Below are 19199 nucleotides of genomic sequence, written 5' to 3'. Positions count from 1 at the left end.
ACCTGTCGGCACAAATTCGTTTGAATTGATTGATTGATTGATATGGCGCTTTGTTTCATTCTTTCCATAGATTATTTCATTCCTTGAATTAGTTCTCCGTTTCACTCGTTCATAACGGTTCTTGTTACTTAGCTATCTGTGTAATTTTGCATTTTGAAAATAGGTTAATATTTATTTTTGGTTAAAAATTTAACACATAGCTTGATGTTCTGTAAATCATATTTTTCTCACAAAAGCTTAAGTAAAATCATAGAATCAAAAGAATGTGGCAACATAGAGGAACAATATAAACTGGAAATTGATGGCAACCTTAAATGTTATGTCAACGTGACAATCATAGACAATAACATTTGTCAATTGTTATTCATGTTTATCGTCAACACTTAAAAGTTTAATTTGTATTTATTAAATAAAATACACTAATTTTATCACGTTGTTCAAATAACTTTCACCAGAACATTATTATAGTGCAGTGCAGTGTGCTACTTTGCTTTCAAAGTCTTATTAACCTATCATGGAAGACAATTCTAAAAACAAAAATGAAAACACCGAGTTCAAGAAGCCTGTTCTCGTTGGACGCATTGGAAAACTACCTAAAAAGGCTAAACTCGAAGCCGACAAGCCCAAGGAACCCAAAACAGAAGAAATTAATACACAATCATCTGAACCAATCGCTAAAAGTTCACTGCCACCTGCAATTCTAATAAAGGAGCTAGCTACACCCATACCCTATAAAGAACCCAAATGGTCAGGGATTTGTCCGGATGGTTTGTAGCATTATAGTGTTTGTCTGTTGTTAGTTTTGGAGAAAATATTGAAAAAAGCAAGCCTGAAATTGAGATTGGCTTTTCATTCATAATTTTGTATTTCAGGTTCAGAATATGGTCTTGAAGTGTTGAAATCTGGTATGATTGTTGAAAAAGTTGATTTAACAACCAAACCATTTTATGTTTTTGGAAGGCTAGCTAACTGTGATGTTATGATGGCACATCCATCAATATCAAGGTAATATTTGATTTAATTACTAGCTGAACCTACCATGAGTTCCAACACCAAAATCAAAATAATGTCAAAGTCTAATGATGTCATAGTGCAAGCAGAACTAAAATAATGTTTTCTTTTTTTTCCACAAACTTCCTCTGGCTTTCTAAGAATAATCTACCTAAATCTCTTTAAAATCTGGTTTAGTGATGTAATATTATATGTATTTTTTATTCCATAGGCATCATTGTGTCCTGCAATATAAAGCATTTGCTGATGACGGAGAACCACCTTGTGGTTGGTACTTGTTTGATCTGGGCAGCACTCATGGAACATTCCTTAACCGGGAAAGAATAAAAGAGAAGCACTACAGCAGAGTCAGAGTTGGTCATCAAATCAAGTTTGGGAACAGCACCAGGACATATATTATGCTTGTAATGTATTACTGTGATTATTTTAACATTCCATTACATAAATTGTATTAAAAATATTTGTGCTGTCAAACCTTGCAAATTTACATTGGTATGAAAAATTTGGTGACATGTGACATCTTAAATTTTTAAATTCATAGTAGTTATATAACTTCAAACTTTCGTGGTTTTTACTAATATACTGTTCGTAAGAAACAGCCTAATCGTGGTAAGAATCCTGTTTCTTACGAACAGTATCATAGTAGTTAGTTATCTGCAACTATAAGTTACTACTGCCAAAACATATTGTCATAGCTTTATTAAAGAACATAGATAATAGTATTTTTTGTACAGGTGTTTCAGCAATGGAAACCAGTTTTTTTTGCTTTTCATCCTTTACATATAACATTTTACAGGGCCCAGACTTTGATTGTGAGGGTGAATCAGAGTTAACAGTTACAGAAATAAAACAAAAAGCATTAGACATGAAGTTGGCGAGAGCAAAGATGATACAAGAAGCAAAGGAATCTATGGAAAAGGAAAGACTGGAGGAAGAGAAAAAAAGAGAGGAACAAGGAATTGACTGGGGAATGGGTAATTAGGTTTTCCTTTAGTAAATTCTTTTAAAGTGGATTTTCCTTTTACTCCGTACATTACTTTTAAGTGAACACTGTTACTTTTATTTTGACTTGATCTTAGATCACCTGTATGTGTTATTTTCTTCTAGGTGAGGATGCAGAGGAAGAACCAGACCTTGCAGATAATCCATACGCTTCCACTGCCAACGAAGAGCTATACTTGACTGATCCTAAAAAGACGTTGCGTGGATATTTTGAAAGAGAAGGTCATGAGTTAAGCTATAATTGTGAAGAAAGGGGTGTTGGCCAGTTTATTTGCAGGTATTGAAATGTTTAAAAAAAATCTTGAACTTTGGTTCTATGTTTCGACAGAACACTTAAATGGTTGGTCAACTGATCTTTCTATTATTTGATCAACCAATGCTTACCTAGTTGACCCACTAGTTGATAATAGTTCAACTGTTTGTTGCCAGAATTTCTTAGTAATTGTTATTTAGGGTGGAACTACCAATTGACGACGCCCGAGGTCGTCCCGTGGTGGCGGAGGTGATCCATCGCGGTAAGAAGAAAGAGGCCGTGATTGCCTGCGCGCTAGAAGCATGCCGCGTACTAGACAGGGCTGGACTATTGAGGCAGTCCAAACATGGTAAGGTTATATATAAAAGTTTTAGTGTAATAATATCCATTACATGCATATCCCTAGTATGAAAGTTTGCGAGAAAGTATTCGTAATTTCATCTACAAAATTTGTGAAAATTTATACGATGCCTAAAAGTGCGAATGCCTCTAGTTTATATTATAGTAAAATGCTATATAATATTATTATTTTACCCTAGAATCACGTCGACGTAAAGAGCGCGACTGGAGCGCGGACGACTACTACGATTCGGACGACGACTCTTTCCTCGACCGCACCGGCCACGTGGAGAGGAAGCGCAAGATGCGTATGATCAAACTTGGCGCTGCTGAAGATAAGAACGATAAACCACTCACTTACGATGATCTAGTGAGTTAAACATAAACTACTAATATTTAATAATATGGCTTTAAAGTCATATTTTTTAAATCTCTATAAACGTTGTAGGGATAAAAATATTAAATTAAAAGCCTTTTCTTGATGTAAAAGAAAACAAAATTATTTTAAGCCAAGTATAAAAAATTAAAATTTACATCCAAAGGCGTCATAAAAAAGGGTAATAAGTTTTGTCGTTGCGTCTTGCAAGCGAACTTTGTCTTGTTATGGACTTCTTCTGTGACATTTAAGTATTTAACAGATTAACAATATAACTAATTGCAGCTCAAACAAATAGAAGAAATAGAACAGAAGATAATTATGGAAGAGAAATCCTTAGCTCGTCTGCGTTCAGGCGGCGAGAGGCAGGCGGGCACCAACAATGATGATGACGCACTGGACGCGTACATGAACGAGCTCGCAGCGAAACCGCAAGCTATGGCTGTTAAAGCTGATATATCAAAGACTAAGGTATGTTTTTGTAAGTGTGGTATAGGTTTTTTTATTGTTCTAATTGAGAGATCTGTGGTAAAAGATAAATGTCAATATTTATATATATATACACATCCTCAGAGCAATGAAATAGGAGATTTTTATTATTAATTAGCTTTTACCCGCGACTCCGTCCACGCGGAATAAAAAATAGAAAACGTGGTAAAAATTATCCTATGTCCTTATCCTGGTTCTAAGCTACCTGCCCACCAATTTTCAGCTAAATCAGTTCAACCGATCTTGAATTATAAATAGTGTAACTAACACGACTTTCTTTTATATATATAAATTATTTGGGAAATTGAATGTACTTTAAAAGTGATAACAGAAAATAATTAGGTAAAAAAGTTTTTGTGGAAAATTGTTTTTCAATACTTTACTATTCGTAAATGATTTGATAGATTTTTTTTTTAGATATGGTTATTTTTTAATAATATTTTTTTTTAGATGAACATACAAAAATTAAAAGTGGAGCTAGCTAAAACACAAAGACTTGCGGATATAGCACGACCTGCGCACGCGCCGCCAATTATCAAGAAAGACGATAAAAAGATGATTGTGAAAGTTGGAACTAATTCAGTTGTTTATGGCAAAAGGTTTGTTACAAAATGATTTTTAACACGTTCAATATCGCAGATTATTAATTCATATTATTGAAAATCTTAGTAGCAGTTAACGTGTTAACGTAATATTAATTTTTATTTTCTTAGGTTAAAACTAAAAGACGATGAAAAACGTCCTAAATTGAAACAAGAAATGAAGAAAGAAGAAACAGAATTCGTCGAAGAAATGGACTCGGATGAGGAAAATGAAGTAACGAAAATCAAAAGCGAAACATCTAAATTAAAAACAAAAGATAATAACGTAATAAATGAAACTAAATCAGTAGAAAATATACCTGAAGTTGAAAAAAGTGTTAATAAAAATAATGATAATAGTGAAACTATGGTTAAATTGGAAAATGGAGAGAATCCAGTGAAGCGAGTGTTTGGTCCAATGCGACCTCCTGATGACTATGTAGTACCAGAAGGGTATTTCGATCAAGAAACTGACAGAGATTTGCCTGAAATCGAAGAAAAAGAAGAGCTTTAAGTGAATAATAAAAAAATAGATGTACCACGGTTGTTTTAATGTCTGTTAATACATTATTTTCAGTTAACTGTCAAAGAGCTTTTTAAGTAATTATATAAATACGAAAAGTACATATTTTGCAATAAAAAACTAAATAAAAAATAATAAGAGACGAATTTAGTTAAAATCTTCAATTAAAAAATAGAAAAAATAATCCTGCAACGATATTATTTATTATAACCAATAGTACTTGTACTGAAATAATCAATGAAAAAGGTTTTCCTTAATAATTTATTGCTTACAAATAAAAATTATACATTTCTACAATTGATTTCAACTAGAATTCATTTAATGAATTATTTATCGATCAACTTCACCGAACACAATATCGAGTGTCCCAATAATGGCGACGATGTCCGCCAACATAGAGTTCTTGCCGACTTTCTCTAGAGCGGCCAAGTGAGCGAAACCGGGCGCCTTGATCTTGCATCTAAAAACATAAGACTATAAATTAATATCCAATATTAACGTGATCCAAACTAAGATTATAAAGGTCTTTTAATTTACGAAGAAAAAAAATGGTGCTGAAATTTTGACTCTAGCGAATGATTGAAAAATTTAGTATAGAATAGAATTCCTATTCATCATCATCAGCCCATTTTACGTCCCAACCAAAAGGCTCGAAGCCTACCCTAAGTTAAGGGGTGACTACGCCTTATCAATCACGCTGGCCAAGTGCGGGTTGGTTGACTTCCCACATATCATTGAATTTCTTCTCAGATATGTGCAGGATACAGGATAAATGTACATATTACGTTAATCGAAAATCGAAAAACACATCGATACATGGCGGGATTTGAACCCAGGACCTGCAGATTGCAAGTCATGTGCTTAACCCCTTAGCCACTGACGCTTATAATTACTATTACCGATATACATGAAAACAAAAGAATAATTAGGTTACACTTCAATAATTTATACATTACTAGCTGTCGCCCGCGACTCCGTCCGCGCGCAGTTAAAAAAAAAAATGAAAAATAGATGTTGGCCGATTGTCAGACCTACTCAATATGCTCACAAAATTTCATGAGAATCGGTCAAGCCGTTTCGGAGGAGTATGGCAACGAAAACTGTGACACGAGAATTTTATATATTAGATAATATCCTGTATATTATAACTATATTCATACCTGTATGGCTTAGATCCGCCGTCAGAGACAAGGTATACTCCGAACTCTCCCTTGGGCGCCTCTATCGCGGTGTACGTGGAGCCCGGGGGCACCTGGTAGCCTTGCGAGAACAGCTTGAAGTGATGGATCAGAGCCTCCATTGACGTCTGCAATTAAAACATTCTTATTATTATTTCTTAATTTGTCACACCCTCTCTACTTTCTATAAAAATCTAATAAATAAATTGGAAAAATAATTGACAGATTTTAATACTCTTTTCACGCAATTTAAATAACTTCAACTAGCAACAGTTAATTAAAATAATGGATTTGCTTACTTAGATATAGATTAGATACTTCTAGAACATTTAAACGAAAAAAGTTCTTTATTAAAGTCAAAGTGGAACAGTAATATTCTGAAAAAACATTAACCTCCTGACAGTTGGGTTAAAAAATGATAATTACCTTCATTTCCTCACGCGAGGGCGGCGTCAGTTTAGCGTCATCGGTCTTCACCTCACCAGGCGGCATCTTATTGAGGCATTGGTCCACAATGCGTAGAGATTGACGCATCTCTTCCACACGACATAAGTACCTACAAAACATAACCATCAGTTCCCACTGCCAAAACACACACAAAATTGTTATCCAAACGAAAGAAAACAAATTGAATAATACATGACTCAAAATTCAAACGTTTAGGTTCAAAGACCCAATGAAGTTGACATACATACAAACCTACATACAATAATTCATATAACATTTCTGTTATTTGGCTAAACACATATCTAAATGCCCGTCAGTTAAGTTAAAAGCTAGCAATTCATACCTGTCGTAGCAATCACCCTTAGTTCCAATAGGCACATCAAAGTCGACTAGGTGGTAGGCGTCGTAGGGCTGCGCCTTACGGAGATCCCACTTGATGCCGGAACCACGCAGCATCACACCGCTATCAATGTTTAAAACTTAGTTAACTTATTGCAATCTATATATACAAAAGAAAGTCGTGTTAGTTACACTATTTATAACTCAAGAACGGCAGAATCGATTTGACTGAAAATTGGTGGGCAGGTAGCTTAGAACCAGGAAACGGACATAGGATAATTTTTACCCCGTTTTCTATTTTTTATTCCGCGCGGACGGAGTCGCGGGTAAAAGCTAGTTATATATACATTCAAATCTGGTTGAACAAAACCTCTATAAGAGAGCTATTGTCCAGGTACAATGGACCTCCATAAGTGACAAACTCTGGTTAGAGAGAACTTTCTATAAGCAGTTCTAATTTCGCGGTTGCTTGAACTCTCACTTATCCAGTTTCAAGTATTTAATAATCTGTATTTCACTAATACAGAAAAGTGTTAGAATAAATTGTTAAAGTAGATTTTTTAAATAAAAGTGTTAAAATTCAGAATAATTTATCTCATAACTGGCATAAAAGTTACCTAAAGCCATAGTTGAGAGCATCCTCGGCAGTGACCACACCAATGTCCTTAGTCCTCTGCACCCAGATCCTGTTGGTGGTGAGCACATCCTCCACCTCGTCCAGTCGCTCAGAGAATTTCGTAGCAAATTCATAGATATCATCCATAAGACCTAACGGCATATCCTGAAATACAAAAAAATATATATTAGTAAAATCTAGGTCAGTTTAAATGCGCAGCCAATATATATTTTGAATAAATAATTTACAAAGCGAGGCTTTTTTTCATATCCAAAGATGGCAAACAAGCATGCAGCCTTAATTCGCCGAAATAACGAGTGGACTGTTGCCCATAGACATCCGCAAATGCACATGCGTTACCTACCTTTAATTAATAGAGAAGGGGAAGTACAGAAAGAGGATATTTCCCCTTCATATGTATCCCTTCTTCCAAATCCACTTCCCCTTCCCATCCTTCCCTAATAAGAAAAGGGTGGGAAGGGAAAGAGGATATTAAAATTAGGCCTTCAGTATGCAAATATTTAATGAATGAGGCGGTTAAAAATCATTTAATTTTCTTATACTGTAACACTTTAATTAATGTAACAACTCTAAGGTTTGTGTAAATATTATGTTAAACCAACACTTATGTACCAATTAGTGAGATCTTTTAAAGATTATTCTCTATATGCTATTAACAAAGCAAGTACTCACTAGTGCCACACCGCCAGGTCGTATGTACGCAGCATGCATACGTGCACCGCTGACTCTCTCATACAGTTCCATCAACTTTTCTCTCTCCTCAAACAGCCAGAACAACGGCGTCAGCGCGCCAATGTCCAGAGCATGCGTCGCTACCGCCATTATATGGTTCCTAATACGTGTCAGTTCACAAAACAGCGCTGAAAATAAAATAAATAAAAACCTTTAAAGATATAATTGTTGCACTACATAATTAATACTGAAACTAAAATAATGTAAAAAGCCAACCCCCGAACTAATCCCACTCATGCAATGATTGACCCCCTGAAAGGACTGTAACTTGTTGGTGCCTACAGCAGATGTTATGAAATTGAAGAAAATTGAGTTTTCTAATCAACATAAACATACTAGCTTTTACCCGCGACTCCGTCCGCGCAGAATAAAAAATAGAAAACGGGGTAAAAATTATCCTATGTCCGTTTCCTGGTTCTAAGCTACCTGCCCACCAATTTTCAGTCAAATCGATTCAGCCGTTCTTGAGTTATAAATAGTTATAAATAACTAACACGACTTTCTTTTATATATATAGATAAATAAACTCCTTCATTATCAGTATTTATTATTGCATAATAAGATGACATCTACATATACTTACTTCGAATGTACTTAGCTCGGATTGGTATATCAATGTTTAAAAGTTTTTCAACAGCTAAGCTGAAGCATTGTTCATTGCACATCATGGAGACATAGTCAAGACGGTCAAAGTAAGGCAATGCCTGAGTGTACGTCTTGTATTCAATCAGTTTCTCAGTGCCACGGTGGAGGAGACCGATATGAGGATCAGCTGCTCTCACCGTCTGTAATACATATTAAAAATAAGTAATAAGGACACAAATAATTTTGATTATATTTTAAAATTATCAAATACTAGCTGGCACCCCAAACTCCGTCCACGCACGGAATTAAAAAAAACCTTAATTAGTAACCCATGTGTTCTTCCAGACTATGTTCGACATCCATACCAAACGATCACAATCCTTTCAGTTGTTCAAGAGATATCTTCTAACAAAAATCCATTCATCCTTCTAAACTTTCACATTTATATCATAATGGCTGTCGCCCATGACTCCATCCGTTCGGTTATAAATAAACACTTAAAAGTATCCTACATATTCTTCCATAAAATAATATAATATCAGTAACATAAGTAAGATTAAATATTTCATACATTAAAATTGTATAATAATTACCTCACCATCCAACTCCAAAACAAGTCGGAGTACACCGTGGGCTGCGGGATGCTGCGGTCCAAAGTTCAATATCATATTGCGCACCTGCTTTTCAGTTGGTGAGATAATGCCTATGCACAAATGAAACAATATAGCGTTTTTTTATTAGGCATTGAAACATACTTCAATTTAAAAATGTTTTTTTTTTCTTCACTAAATGATGCAAAGGAATTAAATTAGACATTCATAAACATTGAAAATTCATTTCTTTTTTATTGCTGTAATTGGATATGTTATATGTTACATATGTTTATGAACATATTAATAGAAGTTAAACATAGAACTTAGTTGAAAGGAATTTTTGAAAAAATACTTGTTTTTTTTAAATTATTGAATGTTTGAACTTACTGTTGTAAGGCAAATGCTTCATAAGAGATGTAACTTCATCAGGATACATTACAGCTCCTTCAAATTGTTTAACGTACTCTGCATCAGGCATCCATCGATGCGCATTTCTTTGAGAGCTGAAATGAATTGACAAATGTACCAACGTAATTTAAGTACCTATTTGTTTTCAAAATTTATTTGTTCAACTAAAAAGTAGAACTTTTTACATTACGACTTTGAATTAAATGCAATCAAATGCTTTTATTGTATTTATTTCATGAAAGAATAAGCAAAAATTGATGAAATATTTGGAAAATAAAACATAACCTCTGGCGTTACATAATAAAAAACCATAATAAGACGAAATTTATACATTGAATAAATTAATTTTCCAAATTAATACTTACTTCACATTGTAAACTGCTGGTAAATTCTTTAATAAAGTTTTAGATTGGCTTAAATTAGGGGATTTTCGCAGCAAAACATTAAAAATCGATGCCATTTTCGGGCTTATAACGTTACGATTAACGATATCGTGAGAAGATCAAATAATTAAATCGTCGGCGTTAACTTAGAATCCATGAACTGGAAATCTAAGTTAATTACAATTTTTTTGCCGAATTCTTTTCAATACAGGAAAACAATCATTTCATATTCATTGATTCGTAGCTTTAAGAAAAAAGGCTAAAAGAAAAGATTTTGGACTGAACTATTGATGGAAAGGAACGTCAATAAAACGTCAGAGGCAAACGTCAAATCTTTTTTCACGTCAGTTTTGGTTGCGTTCATTTATAGCGATTCCAAAGTTAAAGTACATAAAATTATATATTTTTATTTAAAATTATTTATAGATATGAGAGTATTACGTTAAAAATTTAAATTGGTAAGAAATATTTCCTAATGAGACTAGATTTTCTTAACTGAACAGGTTTTCTAAGAACATTCAAAATCTTAACTGTTTTTGTTGATTTTAGCAGATTTTAAATGCTTTTTACTCGTTACTCTATATATACGAAAATGATATATGCACTTAATGTGAAATGAAACAACTTTATATTTAATTAATAACTTTATTGTAAAAATTCCGGAATACATTCATTCACACTTCGACTTAATAAAATTGTAAGACGAACATTATTTGTATTATTTATAATCCAGTTGCTGATGTTGTAAATATTTATTTGACTCGTTTTTGTTGTCTCTGCCGATAGATGTCGTTGACGGGTGGGGCGACGCCCAAGTCATCGTCATCCGAATCTTCGCCGATCTTTCTTCGTCTTGCCTGCAAAAATATAGCTATCATAATCTGGTAGTTATCCTAGTCTTATCCCGATTTCGACGGATTGCTTAACCAGAAAATCTGTCAACGGGTGCCTAAATCGCTTCCTTTATTACATCACCTTCTATAAATAAGCGAAGAAACTAGTTCAATATTTCTCCTCAATATGATAATACAACACTATTTTATATTTCTGGTCAAGCTATAAGTTAATTTATCTGATACTAGCTTTTACCCGCGACTCCGTCCGCGCGGAATAAAAAATAAAAAACGGGGTAAAAAATATCCTATGTCCGTTTCCTGGTTCTAAGCTACCTGCCCACCAATTTTCAGTCAAATCGATTCAGCCGTTCTTGAATTATAAATAGTGTAACTAACACGACTTTCTTTTATATATATAGATGGTAGTGGTAAGTTTTTTTTTTGTAGTAATTTAATTTTGCAAGTACCTTATTGGAGACGGTGGTGATTCCCTCATCATCTACTATCCAGTGTACGGAGCGCGCTAAGTCAAATAATTTCGTGTCACAACCGTTCTCTTGTGTCGGCGCCGGTGCTGTATTGAAATATTAATTATTTTTAATCACCCTCCACTATCTGTTCAAGCTTAAGACATAGACAAAAATCTAGAAAACTACTAAAGTAACCTAAATTTACAACACAACATTTTACAATTTGATATATATACTGTTCGTATGAAAAGGGATTCTAACATGATTAAGCTGTTTAAGATCCCGATAGTTGTATATGTTACATTGATATTGTATTATGCTGCCTAAAAACTTTTTTTTTTTTGTTTTGGTGATTTTTTTCTTCACAGTGGAAATTAAGAATACTCAAGGGTTCCCATCCCCCGGTTCCCGCAATGACTCACGTTTATCTGGCAGCGTGATGCGGTTGAAGAGCTGCATGAGGCGGTCGACGGCAACGAAGGGTCCGCGGAAGCATGTGGGCGGTGGCATCAGCGTACACACGTGCGCACACGCAGGTGGCATTGGGAACGTGCCGCCTGATAACACATTAATCAATAATGAGTAAAACCAAAATGATGTTCACACTAATCCCAATCAAAATTCATAAAGTCGCACAAATTTGAACGAGATTCTGTGAACAACAGAATTTTAACAGTACACAAGTTACCATAATGTTTTAATATATCTTTATTTAACCAACTTTTGCGCAGCTGTCGCTGCTTGTCTTTATAACAAACTAGCTGTGGCCACTTACAAAACTTAATAAGTAGCCTTTGTGTTCTTCCAGATAATGTTTTACATCTGTGCCAAATTTCATCAATATACATTGAGCCATTCTGGAGATGCCTTCAAACAAATATACATCCATCCATCCATCTATCCATCTAAATATTCGCATTTATAATATTAGTAAGATTAAATACATGATATTTTACCTGATATCGGATGTTCTCCCGGTAATGGATTAACTTTGGGCTTGTATGGAATCATTTGATTAGTGTCAGGACGAGCAATGTCTTTATTAGGATCATTGTCTCTGAAAATTACAACAAATATATTTATTTACTAATTTAATGACTAAAATTTGGTTTTAAATTTATATAAGCTATAGAAGTAGTACTCACTTCTGTCCAAGTATAACAGCCGCCAGCTCCGGAGATATGCCGGCCAGTGGGCCGCCCAATGCCCACGATTTGTTCGACATAGACGCTACCTAATACAGTTAAAAATATAGAAAAAATACAAATTTTCTCTGAATTTCGGCCAATGGATGTCCACTAGATTGATTACTTACCTCAGTATATCCGATGGATTTGAGCTCAGCAATGCTGCAAGGATACAGATCGAGGAACTTGTAGCGGTCCACCAGCTGCGCAGTCTCCTTGCCTTCGAACTCTTTGATCTAATAACGAACATATTAGCTACATTTCCAATCATCTTATCTACATATATAAACGAAAGACGTGTTAGTTCCACTATTTATAACTCAAGATCGGTCGAACTGATTTAGCTGAAAATTTATGGGGAGGTAGCTTAGAACTAAGAGACGGACATAGGAACTTTTTTATCTTGTGTGCATTTTTTATATTCCGCGCGGACGGAGTCGCGGGTAAAAGCAAGTTTCATATAAACTTGATACAATCTTAGTTTCAGATGATTTCATTTTAAACTCGCTTACTATAGAATAATTTTTAAATACAAAGATTTTCGGAAAGTAAATATAAATACACTAACTATTTAGTCTAATCTATAACCTACCTTTTCCAGCACAGCCTGTCTTCTCTTCTCCACTTTAACAATACTAACAAGATCACCGATGTTGGACTCAAATTCCAGGAACCTGTTCCAGATGTCTACTGAGCTCTCGGGCTTCAGACTGCCCGAAGAGAGCACTCTCTCGAACAGCACGCGAGTGTTGTTGTCCTCTGTTGATATAGAGTTACAAATATCATAGATAGGATTTAGTTACTTTATTATTTATTTTTAAATTGCTAATGCTTTTTGCTTTAAATATTTTTATGACCATAAAAATACTTCACTATGAGTACTAATTTATGAGTAAATTTAAATATTTTCTAATTCTGATTTTAGTAAATTTATTATAATTTTAATTAAACCGGACTTTAGTGTTTATAATTTGAAATAATTACCGTTTAAATGTGACAAATAGTCGATATAGCAGAGGACGTATTCTGGAATGTGTGAGAACTTCTTTAGACCGAGCTCAAAGATTCTAAAGGCGATGTTCTTGTCTTTTGAGCAGTAATACTCCATGAGAGCAGCCGCCACGAACACATGATAACGAGACCTGGGAACAAATATTAATCTTATAGCTCTACAAACTTATCTGGCCTGATGAGTAGTGCTAGTATTGTGGTTACATCTAAAAATGTACCTAAGCGTAGTGACCGAAATGTCAGACATTAGCGTGACTTTTGTCCGCTGGGCTAGATTAGGTCATAGTTAACCACGCTGACCCAGTGTGGGTTGACTTCACACATATCTTTGAATTTCTTCTCATGCATCACGATGTTTTCCTTCATCGTAAGAATGTCGGATGGTACATGGCGGGATTCGAACCCAGGACCTGCAGATTGCAAATCAAGTGCTTAACCCCTGAGCCATCAACGCTCGCAATGCAACAAAAATATAACTCCAGATTATTTGTCTTTTTTTATTTAAATAAAAATCCATTTTTTTATATTACAAGGTATGCATCTCCTCCTCCATTAAATCCACCTCCCCTTCCCATCCTTTCCTTATAAGAAAAGGGGAAGGAAAAGAGGACTAAAATTAGGCCTCCTAGGTAAACTAAAATTAGGTATATTAACCTTGGATCTTCTCTGGCACGTTTGAATACAGTTCTGGCGGATTTGATGCCCTCAGCGCGTCGTGCGAACTTCATATACTGCACGTAAGCGAGTGTGGGGTCGATGTCCTCCATGTCTAGATATCTCGTATATACTTGATGTACCTACGATATAACAATAATAAATACAAAATATATATGTATTTAGTTTTAATGCAACTGTTTTTTTTTTAATTTTTTTTTATTATTTCGAGTATGTTTTATGAATTACTTGTGCACAATATTATAAAAAATCACATTATAAAGTGTTACTGTGTTATGAAATATATTAACGTTTTTTCAGAGATTGATAATAAGTTTTTATGCATTTTTTGTTACCTTATTGTAATGAAGCCGGCTCTCCTCGTAGTCGGCGTGAGCGAAGTGTAACAGCGTGGACTGCTTGAGAGGGCCGCTGGTCGCGCGCTCGTACACCGCAGCCGCCTCCTCAGAGAACAGACGCGCCGCATTCGAATCCTGAATAAAATCCAACCGGAGTGGCACGTGAGTGATGTACGCAGTGTATACTACTCGAATGTATACTAATGCAGAGTTAATAGAGTATAAATTTTAATAATATACAGTTGGGTAGTATACAATTACATTATATAGCATTGTAGTGGATAGTAATAGTCTGTTGTATTATACTTAATTTAAAATAATGACTCAACTAGTGTACAATGAAGTAGTATAATACTGCTTTGTATACAATTTAAGGCAATTTTACTTCAATCAATTTAAAAATGTGGACTTTAAATGTAAATCTCACCCCTTTCTCTTGCAGCAGCTTTGAGGAGTGATCGAGGAACTGCGCAGCTTGGTGCCATACGTCGGGATGGTGCGCGAGGCAGAGCAAGCACTGCTCAATCGCGAACATGACGCGGCGGGCGACCAGCGCCGTGTCCTCCGACCGGAGGGGGTTGCTTCTCTCCCATGATATATACTTCTTCCACAGTTCCACCTGACATTCAATTCTAAATTTAGGCTAACAATTCCAAGCAAAGGCTGAACTTACAAGTAATTAAAAGATACTTAGTGACAACTGCAACTATCAAAATATGACATGACTGCCTTTGAGCAGAGTTTAGAGAGAAGACGACCGAGGGAATATAACTTGACGTAAATTTTTGGCGATTACATTTTCGGAAGACATTGATTAATTTCAAAGTGTGAATGTGTTGAAAGACTTTTTAAGTTTAAAACCATAGAAGTTAGTATATTCTAATAGTATAGACTAGACTAAAATCTAATATAAAGAAAGACGAACATCGAACATCAACATAGTTATTTATCTTGAAAGATGTAACTCTTTTCTTATATAGATCGAGATATTTGTTTACTTCTACAAACCATGGTACCTCAGAAATGGGAAAAGACGAAGAGGACGTCAAATAAAGAGATGGGAAGATGATCTACCGAAGAGGTGGAGAAGATTAGCCCGGGACAGGGAATTGAGTGAATCTAGGGAAGGCCTATGTCTTAGGACAACCTGACAAAGAAACTATTTTTATGTTATATAAGATAATAATTTAAGAAAAAAAATGTTCTAGTTAGTGAATAAAGGCTTATCTATCTATCTATCAAATACAAACCGCACCTGTTTCATTTCCTCTCTATCGACAGTAGGCGGCGTGGCCGGCATGTTCCTGTTAAGACCCCGCGTGACTGTCTCCAGTTCCTTAGCCACGCGACGCGCGTTCATATATTCTCGGGACCTCTCCATTGCCATACGCTCAGCTGTAGAAATTATTATGTTTTCATCCTGCCATAGACATATCTAACAGGGAAAACTGACTCAACACGATCATCTTAAAATCAAATTGAGACACACAATTTAATAATGCATAAAGGTTAAAGATTCTGGTTTCTTCTACATATACTAAACAACTCTTATGTTGGTAATGATAAGAATATTTTTTAAATATAATCTGTGACAATCCAATATAAATTACCAATAATTGTATTGATCCCTTGCTCAAATGCAATATAATCCTTCCATAATGTTTCTATTCCTATAATAGGAGTGATAACCGCTCTTTGGTATACCTGAAAATACAAAATTTTATCATTCCTTTATGTAATTTGTAACTACAAAGTGATAGCATAAAATTTTTCTATCATATATAACTAGCAGTCGCCCGCGATTTCGTCAGCGCGGAATTATATAAAGGTGGACTATAACATGCCCGCATCCATTATACTTCCCGAGAAAATAGACCTAGCTATTTCTGAGATTACCCAGAACAAACGCCAACATGCGGACAGACAGACAATTAAAAAAAAATCGTTTTTGTTATCAGCACGTGTTTACGAAATATGATTTTTTTTATATTACAGACAGACACTTTAATATTATTATGTATAGATAAAATGTTGCTACATACTTTCCTGACAGCCGAAATCTTCTGATTTTCAGCGTAAGATCCAACCGCGTCGACTGCCTTTAAGAACGTTACATAATCGTTCCAGATCGGATAAGCGTGGATATCTAAGCCTATTTTATCTAAAGCAAAGTCATAAGCCTGTGCCATTTTTTCTCTGAAAATCAAAAGAAATTACAAAATGTTCTATATTAATAAGAAATTTATTATCTGTATAAAAAGCAATAAAGGTTATGTTTCCTTATTTGGTCACCAATCCAATTTATACCTCAACAAAAATATTTAATGAGGGTATTCAAAGATTACTTTGTAGTGTTACTAATTGAAACATTCACGTATAAATAAAACAACAACTTATAAAAAAACAAAATAAAAAATATACTTTTAGTAATTTATTTACAGTTGCTACTTTAAAATACAATATTAAATATAACCAATACATACTTGTATGTAGGCAGCATACATTTAGTTTCTTTGACGTAGTTTAAGTAGAGACGCCAGAGTTCAATATTGAGGATCTTCATAAGGCAGCGCTGGAACAGCTAAACACCCATACAAACATAATCAAATAAATATTTTATATCTGGCTCGAAGGACCAAAACAGTTTAGTAGATTTTATTTATGCCCAGTTTTTGAAGAATAAACAGCCATTGGAGCCAAAAGATTGGTTAGGATGCCACTGAATGTGGGCTGATCTCTATAATGTCTAAGTGAGGCCCACTTCATTCAGCGGACATCTTTTATCCGGTTACAAATTTAATACGCCAAATAAGTATTTAAACGTTAAGAAATAGACAATATATCACAGATTATGTGCCTGAAGTAAGAAGCAAGGTTGATATTTGTTTTGAATTTGGAGAAAACATGCGGAAACATTTTATTGGATTTCACAAGGACATGGACCAGAGGTTTACCTGATAATTGATACATCTGATAGTTCAGTCAGCATTTTCTGTAAATGTATAAGGCAATAGTGCTAAAGGTGAAATAAATTACCCAGAAAGAGTACCCCTTACATTGTTTATTATTTTTTAAAGTAGGTACGTCATTCCCCAATATGAATCACGTTTACTCGTGTTTCAATGTTAATCAAGAGACATCACATGCAAGTGAAATTACACGTATTTGAAAAACTAGCGATAGTTTTAGCAAAGCTCATCTTGACCAATGTCTTATAATATTTTTGCTTAGAATGAGCAATCAAAACAAATTGTTATCATGTATTGTACCCAGAAATAACAGCTTGTAAACCAATTTACCCTCAACTTGATCACAAATAGCATCAACATGCTTTTCTTTAGTACAGGGTGATATGCGGTACCACTTTGATTAAATGTTTCTTGTTGACTGCCTTAAAACAGAAAGCTTATGTTTTCAGTCTATATTTATGTTGTAACAGTTCATTGTACTTTGAATGAAAACTGTTATAAGATTGTAGATATTTTTCTTCTATGATTGTAAGGATTAGGTTAAAATAAACAGAATATATAGGAATAAATAAATATAGGAGAAATGTAGTTATATTTTTACTATTATATTGACTAAGAGGGTTTAATACATTTCAAAAGTGACCTTCTATGGCTTTTCAGTGCACAAAGTTTACTAAAAAGTCTAAGAAAAAAAGTAATGATTAAGTTCTATATTAATAAATAGTAAAACTCAATTCACCATAGAAAATCACCTCCGACATGTCTGAACACAGTTACCCTATCCGAAAGAAAAGATTTCATTTTCATTATCTGGTTTCTTTATTTGAACTTAAGACTGGCATTACATAATTTGTAGACCTTAGTGTAAGATTATTCTTTTTTTAATTTAATCTTTATTATTCACTAATATCACAGAACATTGAACATTTTTATTACTAACTTACATTGTATCAATACTAACCTTTTCAACTTTTTCAAAATTTCTCGCCTTCATCTGTAAATAAAAATTCAAACATGATTAATATTGTATTAATGAACATACCGATATTAATTAACAATCCACTTTTTTCCTGTTCCGGGTATGTATGCAATATATTAATAGAACTGAAGAGAAATGGAATATTTCGTAGATGAACCTGAATTTATGATTTTTTCTTAATCCTTGCAGCCTTATTGAACAAAAAATTAAAAATGTACAACAAAACAGGTCTTACTGGTAATATTTTACGATAACGAATTATGCCGAATTTTAACAAAATTGATCTTAAATGATAGGATACAATCTCATTTACACTGTTTTGAAGATTTTTTTTTTGTTTAGGAGCCGTGGTGCTTTTAGTTGTCAACTAAAAGTAGGAGTAATATTAAAATGTTTTACAAATATTCTTGTATTACCTCTTGTTCTATGTATATCTTCCAGTACCGGCCAGTGGTTGGAAATGCAGCAATTAATTTTTCATACATAGTCCGTACATCATTGATAGGCCTCGTCTGGGCTTCCCTGATGAGTAGAGACCATGAATCCACGTCGTATACGTTCGCTTCCACAGCTTTTTGAGCTCGAGTTAACCTTTCATTTCCCCAATCCTAGAAAACAGTTAAATACATTTTGTGAAAACCTCTAATTAGTATTTGAACGAGTGGTAAATATACTTACAATCTCTGCATTTTCGTCCATCAATGCTGCGGCCATCGTGAGGGCCTGTTGATTTTGCTTGTGTTAAACGAACATGTACCTCAGCCTCTGACTATTGTGTTTTTATTGGCTACACAACTTGTATTGAATAAAAAGCTACTTTCTCATATTTGTAATTTATATTTGGATTGTTTTATAATT

General features: G+C 34.3%; 3 protein-coding genes across 3 annotated transcripts; 1 reads left to right on the top strand and 2 right to left on the bottom strand.

Moving 5' to 3' along the window:
• The first annotated feature begins 364 nt into the window (after window positions 1-364).
• LOC106708291 (kanadaptin) lies at window positions 365-4644 on the top strand. Its single transcript, XM_045682496.1, has 10 exons — window positions 365-767; window positions 873-1005; window positions 1223-1415; window positions 1808-1985; window positions 2119-2290; window positions 2467-2615; window positions 2806-2975; window positions 3267-3452; window positions 3921-4069; window positions 4184-4644. The coding sequence occupies exons 1-10, from the start codon at window positions 515-517 to the stop codon at window positions 4563-4565; spliced, it is 1965 nt and encodes a 654-aa protein (XP_045538452.1). The 5' UTR covers window positions 365-514; the 3' UTR covers window positions 4566-4644.
• A 120-nt stretch (window positions 4645-4764) lies between these two features.
• Window positions 4765-10168, bottom strand: LOC106708250 (NADH-ubiquinone oxidoreductase 49 kDa subunit). Its single transcript, XM_045682688.1, has 10 exons — window positions 9859-10168; window positions 9473-9588; window positions 9086-9195; window positions 8491-8692; window positions 7848-8035; window positions 7156-7319; window positions 6543-6662; window positions 6179-6308; window positions 5735-5880; window positions 4765-5034 (listed from the first exon to the last, which is right to left on the bottom strand). The coding sequence occupies exons 1-10, from the start codon at window positions 9951-9953 to the stop codon at window positions 4905-4907; spliced, it is 1401 nt and encodes a 466-aa protein (XP_045538644.1). The 5' UTR covers window positions 9954-10168; the 3' UTR covers window positions 4765-4904.
• Window positions 10169-10611: 443 nt separating this feature from the next.
• LOC106708287 (protein suppressor of forked) lies at window positions 10612-19169 on the bottom strand. The gene is made up of 18 exons (XM_045682444.1): window positions 19020-19169; window positions 18758-18949; window positions 18324-18356; window positions 16877-16974; window positions 16436-16589; window positions 16004-16097; window positions 15649-15788; window positions 14821-15012; window positions 14391-14528; window positions 14035-14177; window positions 13354-13511; window positions 12962-13128; window positions 12498-12605; window positions 12328-12416; window positions 12139-12239; window positions 11605-11739; window positions 11180-11286; window positions 10612-10733 (listed from the first exon to the last, which is right to left on the bottom strand). Exons 1-18 carry the CDS (start codon window positions 19053-19055, stop codon window positions 10629-10631), a joined length of 2190 nt encoding a protein of 729 aa, XP_045538400.1. The 5' UTR covers window positions 19056-19169; the 3' UTR covers window positions 10612-10628.
• Window positions 19170-19199: the final 30 nt, after the last annotated feature.

Source organism: Papilio machaon, chromosome 19, assembly GCF_912999745.1.
Source record: "Papilio machaon chromosome 19, ilPapMach1.1, whole genome shotgun sequence".
Lineage (NCBI taxonomy): Eukaryota > Metazoa > Arthropoda > Insecta > Lepidoptera > Papilionidae > Papilio > Papilio machaon.
This window is presented reverse-complemented; position numbering and strand designations above follow the sequence as displayed.

Excerpts from the sequence above, each read along its gene's own strand:
- LOC106708291 (XM_045682496.1), top strand. The coding sequence starts at position 515 with ATGGAAGACAATTCTAAAAACAAAAATGAAAACACCGAGTTCAAGAAG. Across the intron at positions 1,416-1,807 it reads CCAGGACATATATTATGCTT|GGCCCAGACTTTGATTGTGA; the intron begins GTAATGTATTAC and ends AACATTTTACAG. Across the intron at positions 2,616-2,805 it reads ATTGAGGCAGTCCAAACATG|AATCACGTCGACGTAAAGAG; the intron begins GTAAGGTTATAT and ends ATTTTACCCTAG.
- LOC106708250 (XM_045682688.1), bottom strand. The coding sequence starts at position 9,953 with ATGGCATCGATTTTTAATGTTTTGCTGCGAAAATCCCCTAATTTAAGC. Across the intron at positions 9,196-9,472 it reads GAAGCATTTGCCTTACAACA|GCATTATCTCACCAACTGAA; the intron begins GTAAGTTCAAAC and ends ATTTGTGCATAG. Across the intron at positions 6,663-7,155 it reads GCTCTCAACTATGGCTTTAG|CGGTGTGATGCTGCGTGGTT; the intron begins GTAACTTTTATG and ends AAACATTGATAG.
- LOC106708287 (XM_045682444.1), bottom strand. The coding sequence starts at position 19,055 with ATGGCCGCAGCATTGATGGACGAAAATGCAGAGATT. Across the intron at positions 12,417-12,497 it reads AATCCATCGGATATACTGAG|GTAGCGTCTATGTCGAACAA; the intron begins GTAAGTAATCAA and ends TAACTGTATTAG. Across the intron at positions 12,240-12,327 it reads GCTGTTATACTTGGACAGAA|AGACAATGATCCTAATAAAG; the intron begins GTGAGTACTACT and ends TGTAATTTTCAG.